This window comes from Benincasa hispida, chromosome 3, assembly GCF_009727055.1.
Source record: "Benincasa hispida cultivar B227 chromosome 3, ASM972705v1, whole genome shotgun sequence".
NCBI classification, from domain to species: Eukaryota; Viridiplantae; Streptophyta; class Magnoliopsida; order Cucurbitales; family Cucurbitaceae; genus Benincasa; species Benincasa hispida.
Genome location: NC_052351.1, coordinates 45,980,326 through 45,990,509, shown reverse-complemented (window position 1 = coordinate 45,990,509; position 10,184 = coordinate 45,980,326). Strand labels below are relative to the sequence as shown.

The following is a 10,184-nucleotide window of genomic DNA, read 5'->3' as shown; positions in this document are numbered from 1 at the left end:
GTGATAATATTTAATGGACTGAACTTAAATTTCTTTAAGTTGCTTACTACCCTCGAAGTAAGGGATCAAGTCATAAACGTAGTTCAAAATTCTTTTTTTTTTTTTTTTCATTCACCTTTTAAGCTCATATGAGCCAGGAGCAACATGCAATTTAGGCTCTTGCAATAAGAAGTTATTACATTTATATTTCAGAATTTTTTACTTTCATCGTGGCTTTGATCCTCTTCTTTCACTTGTAGAATTCATACCAATGATGAGTTTTGGCTTTATCATTAAAGGAACCTTCCTGTACTTATTTTTGTTGGGATAGTGTCCTAATTCTCCTGGAGTCTCGTTGTTTTGTAAAGATACACATCGTTCAATGAATAAAATAAGTTTATTTAATTATGGCATTTACACATATCAAATAAAAAAACTCCTTGGTTATCTTATGTGAACTTAAACATGTATATGTGATATACAAGTAGATCATGCCTTAAGTGATAACCTAAATGGGTCTGTTGTATAAGGATTAGGTGGGATACTTGTATCCTGGTGACACTAACGGATACGGTCCATCTTTATAGAGGTTTGCATGTGTTGTAAACTACTACCGATGGTAGATCCTGACCATTCGTTGTGGAGACTGGAGCGTGGTGTCCTATATAAAGAGTTGTTATAAGACTGGACCACGAGATGACTGACCTGTATATAACGCCATTGATACGAAGACTTACATCTCACCTAAACGACCATAGGTGACACGACTTCAATCCTGAGTGTTTGGGAACTCCTACCTTTGAGGGCGGTCCTTTGATTAGTAATAGTGAGAGTGGCCAGATTTCCAACACAACATGCCAACCTTTTGGACTTTCTTTATCTGGGAGCTAGGAACTCAATCCAACAAAATGGAATTCACTTCTTTTCCCAAGCAGGGTAATTAGAAAGATTGCTCTCTTAAAGGCTGATTCTGGGCTTGAACATAGTGGCCACAACTTCTCTTTGGAAGAGTAAGACTTAATCATAGTAGGACTATGACTATGTTCATTAGAGAGATCAGTGGTACTTAAGGAGACATATGTAATTATAGGGGCATAAATGGTTATTGGGCCAACTATACTTACGAGCGATTTTTGAAGGATTGTCGCACTGAGGCATTTGTGTTGTTCATGCTGTAATTTCTCTGTATTAATTGTATAACCGTTTGTATTGAAGTCGATTGTAAATGCATTGTTTATTCATGATTGTAATTTGGAATAGTCTTGTTCCGTTGCTTATAGAAATCTCATAATCCAATTTCCTTCAATTTCAATAGACAACTTCCTCTTCATGCGTGAAAGGACAATATTGTAAATCTCATTGTCAATTTTTGCTTTAAGAAATGGTTTTGCCTTTAAGGTTCTCATCTTTGTTTCATATTGGTCACTTGTCACTTTGAGACAATAAAAAACAAAAGGTGAAGTTCAATCTCTCTTTGATGTGGAGACACTTAGCCTTTTGAAAGCTGAAGTTCGAGTGGAAGCGGACGTTAAACTTTGATTTTTTCTTTTCTCGTTACCATACCCAATCTTTGAAAGATTAAAGATCGAGTATTTGTAGGCTTAATATAATAGAAGACAAAAGTTCTTTGCTCAATTTCTTTTGAATCATTGACTTCTTCGACATTAATATCATATGAACTTGTAAAGCTTATTTGAGTGTAATTATTTGTTGTTATTGCAACATAATTTGATTGAGTTGTTTCATCAACTTCAAGCTCAATTTTTTCTTCTTGAGCTAATCTTAGAATTGGCTTTTTTGAAACGAAGCATTTTTCCACTAGATGGCTAATGTGTTGGAGTTAATGCCCTAAACTCTCGTTGGGTCCTGTAGTTTGTAAACATTGTATTGAATAAACAATTGTGATGTAACAATATATGATATTTTTCTTCACTATTGTCTATGAAACATTGGATTTTTTAACTGCTTTACCACAAACCAATAAATTAAGATCCCTAGTTGTCGTTGTAACTTAAGCATATATGTGGAGACATACAGGTGGATCATGTCTTAAGTGATAACCAAAATAGTCTGTAGTATATGGATATAGGAGAGAAACCTTATCCTGGTGACGCAACGGATGTGGCCCATTTTGTAGAATAGTTACAAGTATTATGACTTGCTACAGATGGTCTGATCCTGATCATTCATGTGGAGATATGCGAGCGGGGGCATCCTATACAAAGGAGTTTGTATAAGATCAGACCACGAAGTGTTATAGTCTCGTTATATAACGTCGTTCATGATAGAGACTTAACTTCACTAGGATGACCATAGGTAACATGACCTCAATCCTGAGTGAGTTGAGAACTCTTGCCTTTGAGAGCGGTCCTTTGATTTGCATGGGTGCAAGTGGCCAGATTGTCGACTCAAACCTACCACTTTGGGGATTCGTCTGATTTGGAAGTTGGGAACTCAGCTACACAAGATGGAATTCATTCATTCCCCAAAGTAGGGGTAAGTAGATAGATTGCTCTCTTAAAGGCTGAATCCGAGGCTTGAACTATGTGGCGCCACACACCTTCTAATGGCTCAAGAGGTGTCCATAGTAGGACTATGTTGTATTGTTCATTAGAGGGATCAGTGGTACTTAACGAGTTAGATGTAACTGTAGGGGCAAAATGGTAAATTGACCCAACTGTACTTACGAGCATCTATGAAGGGTTATCGTACTATTGATTGGTTATATTCAATACAAAAATATATCTGTGGTGAGAATAATGCAACTGTTGGTCTTTAGTGGAATGTCTGGCAGTTAACGAATGATGGATCTCATGACTAAAGAGTTTAGTCAGCTATTCACATACCGTTGGAGCTTCGAGCCACAGGTCCATAAGGTCGTAGCTCAATGGATTCAAGTTGAAAATCATGGGTCAGTTTGAAATGTTCAAATTGACAAGAGGGAGTTTTATTATATATGATGTAATTAAACGGGTTAGTTATATATGATATATTTGACACGATGTATGAGATATATTAATTGGAGGAAAAGGATATAAATATGATTTTTATCTAGTGGAGGAGAAAAGGACTATGGTTTAAATGTTACATATGATGTGATATTAAACTATAGGTTCTAAATAAATATGATTATATTTATTTTTTAATTAAACAATTATGAGATAATTGTTGGTTTTTCTCCATAACCGCATGAGATAATGGGAGGTTACATTCAGTTTTCGTAACTAAAAGATAAAATGAAAATAGTTTTCATTTTGCAAAGAGTATCGGATAATCGCTACATGAATTAGTACACTGTCCATCGCCTAGGAAATGGAGCATACGCGATAGCTCAAAGTTTACTAAACGATCGTGTACACACGCGCTTTACCTAAACGATCGCGCGCCCGAGAGATTTTACTAAATGATCGTCTAAACGATCGTGCCCTTTTTTACCACATAATCGTGCACCTATTATTAAATGATCAAGCATCCGCCTATATGATAGACTTCATATTTCTCCCACTTGTTGGTTGTGGGAAACAATCGTTGTTTCCTCCTCCCCTCTACCAAATCCACCAGAGCCCACACCTCCTGGATTCTCACTTCGAGAATACTAAGGTTTCCAAGTGGTTGTGTTCTCTTTTTCTACCTGTTCGTGAGAAGTCCATTCGGTGGTAGACGACAGTGAGATTTGGTGGACGATAGGCTTGACGATCTTAGCGAGAGCGAGAGTTGTTGGCTTTACGAAAGGAGATTTAAAGAGAAGAAGAGTTCTTCAACTGGTATATCTCACGTCTCTTTGTTGTTTAATAGTTCAAAGCATGCCGTAATTTGTTGTTAGATGCATAACTTGTATGTTTTTTTGTGAATACGGTATTTCTGTCACAATGAATTTGGAACGATCTTGCTTCCGCTCAAAGGTACTCTTTGATAAGTATTCCTTCATAATGACTTGATGATTTTTGCCATAGTTTGGATCATTGACTTTTTGCATCTCTTTTGGTCGTTTAAATTCAGGAAGTTGAATCAATCGTGCTTTTAGTAGTTGTTCTAACATGTCCGAAATTTCATAATCAGGAAAAAGATAGATTTTTTTGTAAAGTGAAGCAACGTATTTCACATTATTGACACATTTCTGGTTTCTTGTCTTTTCCTCTTAAGGACGATTTAAGAGAGGCTGAATTGACAACTAAAGATTTTTCTAAAGTCATCTCACCATCATTTCCTTCCTTCTTTATGTTAGAGACTAAAATGGTTTTGTCTCCTCCACTAGCAATACTCAGTTCCATATCGTGGATGTGAGTAGCTAGCTTTTTAAAGGTGCGAGGCTTTATACCTCGAAGAATGTAAAGAAGTCTTCAGTGCATGCCTTGAATGTACATCTTAATAGCAGATAGTTTGGTGAGAGGGTCTTTGCAATCTAGACTCAAAACTCTCTAGGGATTTATGTAATCAATAATGAGTTCATTTTTTTGTTGCTTGGTGTTGGTGAACTCGAACATAATGACTATTCGTCTAGTGCTGAATAAGTAGTTTAGAAACTTTTTTTCGAGTTGTTCCCAACTATCAATTGACTCAAGACTCTAGGTCAGTGTACAAGTCAAAAGCATTTTCTTTGAATGTTCAAATAAATTGTTTGACCAATAAGACCCTTCGCATTCCAGCATTTTCACATGTTTCGATGAAATAAACAACATGTTGCTTTGGATTGCTCTTTCCATCAAATTGTTGAAGTTTAGGTAGCTTGTATTTGGTTGCCATTGTTAAATTATCAATTCTCTTTGTATATGGTTTAGAGTACAAGAGAGAACTTTACAATTTTAAACTAGAACCGAGGCCGAGCCTTGCGTCTTGGGCCTTGCCCCATGCTGCTTTCTCCCTCTCCCTATTTTGCCTCGTCTTTGATTTTGGCATTTTGGCCCGTAATTTGATTTAAGGTTTACTATTTACAATTTTATCCCTAGGTCTAACATTTTGTAAGTTTATACGTCTAATTTTAGCATTTGTATAAATCTGAGCGCTCAAGTTTTACAAATGAAAGTTTGAGGGTTCATTGCAATACTCTAGGGATTATTTTCGTAATTTGCCTATCAATAACAAGTATTTTAAGTTGCGATTAAATGTTTGTTTATTAATTTAAATAACTTTTTTGTTTTTATTTATTTATTTATTTTTGTAGAAATATCCATCAAATCGTCATCTCTATAAATAATTATCCAATAAATATACATTTTATTTTAATTTTTTTTTCACAGGTTTATATTAAGTTATTCTAAAAATGTTTTGGTAGTGTTGTAGAGGCATTTTATTCAAAGTTCAAATGTATTGCTCCAAAATATACTATTTAGTCACTTTCAATTTGAATTGACTAAGGTCATTTTCATGCAATTGAAAATAAAATAAAATAAAGGTCGACTTTATTATTTATGAGACAAAAATAATTGTAAAAACTAATTCTAAAATAATTACTTAATTAACCAACCTGTTAATTTTTTTTTTTTAAAATAGTACTAAAAGAAATCCAAATCTACACTTCAGATAATACTTTATGTGAAACTTCTGTATATAAAATATTTATTTGGATCTCTTTCATATCTTTGCCACTGAATTTAAGTAAATGATGAATAATTGGAAGAATATTTCTTTATTGTTAAATAATTAATATAAATAAAAATAGTGTAGATTAAAGTTTAAAATCAGTACAAAACCAAATCTATCCATATCAAAATAAAAATGATGTTTTTAAATTACTAAATAACGTATATGAAGGTTGATAGTATGAACATTATGCCAGTTGAGCTATGCTCTTGTTGGCTTGTTTATATTATTTTAATATTATAGTATATTTTAGCTATTAAGTAGTTAATTTACAACTACTATTTAATTAATTACTTACTTATAAACTAAAATTTAATCAAAGTTATTTTCTCTAATTAGTTTAATTTAATATCTCTTATACATCAACTGTATTTTTAAACATTTGTAATTAAATTACATTTTAAATTTTACAAAACACTTGTTAATACATGTAGCATCAGACTAGTGGTGAGAAAAATAGCTTTAAGTAACTTGTATTTACTAATAACTTACATCAATATTTCCACTTGCTTACACATTTTTTTTCTCGTTTTCTTAAAATAACATGCATATAGACTACATCAGTGTTAGTGGTAGAATTGATATTTTTATTATATCGTGAAAAAATTGATAAGACTTAATGAGAAAAGTAATATAAATATAATATAAATAAAAAGTAGTTTAAATCATGGTAAAATGTTTCTTTATTAATTTAAATACATGTTTGCTTTTATTAAAAATAAAAAAAATAAAAAAATATCCATCAAATCGCTGTCTATATAAAATTAAGGTCTTGACATATTGACATTTTAATTTAGCATTAATTTTGAAATGATCTTCGCAAATTAAAACCACAAAATTTAGGCAACATAGAATCACCTCAATGGTGATTAAAAAACAATAAACAAAGTTGTAAAACTAAATCGATAACACTTTTGATATGTGTCGTAACATGATATAATTTCACATACGAATCTCGAAGCAAAGTACTTACAGCTCAGGATCACATTACTCGGTCAAGCTTTTTATACAAACTAAAGAGAGGACAATAATCAACACGAGTACTTAAAAAATAGAGGAGCTTAAGAAGAGAAGTTGTCAATAATAGTGGTGTGGAGAGGGTCACTGAGATGGGTAGCCCAGTTGTTGAGTGGGCCTTTGCCGGTGACAGCGGCTTGAACCGCGAACCCGAGGAAGGCAACCATGGCTAAGCGAGCGTGCTTGATCTCGGCCAATTGTAGCACGACTTTCTTTTCGGGGTCCTCGGCCAGCCCCAAGGGGTCGAAAAACTTGCCTCCTGGGTACAACCTCTTCTCAGGGTCCAGCTCGGCGTTCCTTTGAAACTCGATGTAGCCGATCACTAGAACTTCGATCCAGATCAATGTGGTGATGGAGAAAGGAAGTGGCTGCCCTAGGTACGATGAACCTTCCACTAATTCTACCTGAAAATTGTTGGTTCATCAAATCATTAATTCTTTTTTCCAATTATCATAATCCTTCAAGTTTGTGTCTAAAAGAATTATCAACGTCCAAACCTATTTAATACATCTATGAATCTAAACCTTGAGTCTTTAATTTAATAGGTTTATGATATATTTTAAATTATTAAAGTCTCCTTTGCTAATTATTTTATTTTTTGTTTTTGAAAATTAAACTTATGGACACTACTTCCACTTTAAAAAACCAAGCCAATTTTGAGAACTAAAAAAGTAACTTTAAAAAAATTGATTTTGTTTTTGGAATTTGACTAAATTCAATCATTTACTTAAGAAAGATGTAAATCATTGTAAGAAATGCAGATGAAATAAGGTTAATTTTGAAAAATAAAAATAAAAGCTAAATGGTTAACAAATGAGACCTAAAAATTAATTATTTTATTTGATATAAACTTGAGCTTTTCATTTTGTATCAAGTAGATTTTTGAATTTTGAAAAAAATGTTAGAATAGTTAAGAGACCATTAAAACATAACTAAAAGTTCAATAATCTATTAAACACATTTTAAGGTTTATGGATGACATAAAATTGAAAGCTCATAAACTTATTAGCTAGACATTGTTTAAAGTTTATAGATAAAATAGATACAATGACTAATCTGATAATTTAACCCAACATTCTTTCAATGTGAGTTAATGGTCATCTTTTTTGGAAAAAAAATAATAATAATAAAATCTTTTGATTCTTAGTAACAAGTTAGTCCTCAACAAGCAAAGTGATAATTTAATTCATATTTATTTAGAAAAAGTGTAACAATTTAATCCTATCATGACAAATCATATCATGTTTTTTTTTAAAAAAAATCAAATGTCAAATCATTATTATATAATGATTTGAAATTTAACGTTTATAAACACATTTGGTCACTAATTAGTTTATATATGTACGTAAAAAAAACTTCATTAAATCAGAAATTAAAAGTGTGATTGGAATACACTTTAAAGTGTTTAATTTGAAAAATAAGTCATTTTAAAAAAAATGAAGTGATTGGCAAATACTCAAAATAGCTCTTGAAATGTATTTTAAATCATTTTTATCAAAAGTGTTTAAATAAAAAAAAGATTTTTTAAAACACTTTTTTCTTAAATCAATCCAAACAACTCTAAATCTTTACAAAATTGAAAGGACAATGTCGTTTTATATTAAATTTGGATATTGAATTATTACAAAATTAATAATCTCACTTTAAGAATATATATTAAGAAAAAAGTAATTTCTTAAGTCGAAGTGCATGTCAATACTATTAAACTATGGCCATGACACTAATTCTCTTCTAAAATTTTATCTAATTCATCCAAAATGGCTAAAAAGATTAAATAAAAACTTCTCAAAAACTAATTTAAAATGGACCAATACGCATAATCCTCAAAATATTTAAACTATTTATCCATTTACTCTATATCATGCATGTAAATATAAAATGTTAAACAAATATAATAATGCAAGATTTAATATCTCTAAATTATAATAGTGAAACAGAAATTTCACTTAATAACATAAAAAGAATGTTATTACTTTTAGATCATATATTATACTTCTTTTTTTTTTTTTTATTGCATTTTGTATTTTAATTGAATCCTACTCTGATTACGATAGTTTGGTAAAAAGTTAAGATATATATTTATATAATTAGTCCATGAAATTAGAGTTGGTATTAGTTTAATTTTCAAAATTACAAATTTATATATAAACATTCAAATTACTTAAAAATCACAAATCTATTAAGAAAAAGAATTGAAAATTCATTATTACATCACACATAAATTTTAAATTGGAGTAGTTACAAATATAACAATCAGATTCAAGATTTTAGCAAATATAGCAAAATTTGAATGATCTCTCAAAGTCTATCGATAATAGTCATTAAAAGGAGATAAAGTCTATCCTAAACAGATTTTGCTATATTTGCAATTCTTTAAAAATGTTGTTATATACTTAATTATTACCCTTAAAAATATTACTATTGCAATTACTTCTTTAAATTTATATCCGATACATTTGACTTTAACTTGGTCGGAGACTATTAAACACAAAATTTAAAAATTTAAATCTTTTTTTAATAAAAAAAAACATTTGAATTCTTACTCAAAATTGTAAAACTATTTTCTTTAGTTTTTAAAATTTGCAAGAAGTATAAACTTAATTTAAAAAACAAAATACAAAAAGTCTTTTTTTTTTTTTTTTTGGTATTTTAAAATTATTGCAAATACAATCATACACTAAATTTGTAACTTAATGCTGCACGCTTTTAATTAAAACGTAAAATATATAAAAAAAAATGAAAAGAAAAAGAAAACTCACTTTTCCGGCGTCTTGCCAAGTGACACCGGTGAGCCATTCAACAGAGAGAGCACCGAGTGTAGCCAGCATTGCCCATCTTCCATGGATCAGTTCGCACTCACGGAATCTCTGCAATCCGAAAACCTCCGTGTACGGCTGAAACGGCGTCGATTTCACTTCCGCGCTCTCAAATCTAGTCCCGATTATATCTCCCGCCACATTCTTCGCCAAGTTCTGGTCCAGCGAGTCCAAATCATACTGCAAATACTCCGCCGGTTTCCCCAGTCCGAACGGATCGAATCCGTAGTCTCCGACCAAGCTTCCGTCCAGCCATTCCGGCGCCTTCGCCCCAGGAAACCACAGCGGCCGGTCGGATATTGTTTTCGACGAGGGCGATTTCTTCGGCGGACTCTTTTTCTTACCGAATCCGAATCGGGCTTGGACTCGACCAGAACACGGCCGCAATTCGGCGAGGCGTGTTCCAATGAAGGAGGAGGTTGCGGCGGCGGTGGCCATTACGACGACGATGACGATGAGTTGAGAGAGGAATTGAAGAATGTGAGATTGAATTAGGGATTTTGGTTGGGTTATTATGTGGTTGAGAAAGGGGAGTTGTGATCGGCGATTGCCACATAATCTGCTTGTTGTAGTTTTGTGGCCGTTGGATTATGGGACGAATCCATCTGACGGCTTCTGTGCGTCCTGGCCTTATCTCTGCCTTATCCCGTTGTACTGGAACAGTGGGGTCAAAGCGACGCCGTTCCACTCGATTTTGTTTGCGAAGTTTGTGGTTGAGGTTTCTCATGGGGGAAAATCTTTGATATTTAGTAAACAAGTAAATTACAATTATATTTTTACAAAAATGTTCTG

At 32.3% G+C, this 10,184-nt stretch overlaps 1 protein-coding gene across 1 annotated transcript; it reads right to left on the bottom strand.

Moving 5' to 3' along the window:
• Positions 1-6,448: 6,448 nt before the first annotated feature.
• On the bottom strand, positions 6,449-9,892 carry LOC120073922 (chlorophyll a-b binding protein CP29.1, chloroplastic-like). The gene is made up of 2 exons (XM_039026841.1): positions 9,336-9,892; positions 6,449-6,980 (listed from the first exon to the last, which is right to left on the bottom strand). The coding sequence occupies exons 1-2, from the start codon at positions 9,828-9,830 to the stop codon at positions 6,621-6,623; spliced, it is 855 nt and encodes a 284-aa protein (XP_038882769.1). The 5' UTR covers positions 9,831-9,892; the 3' UTR covers positions 6,449-6,620.
• Between the last annotated feature and the right edge of the window lie 292 nt (positions 9,893-10,184).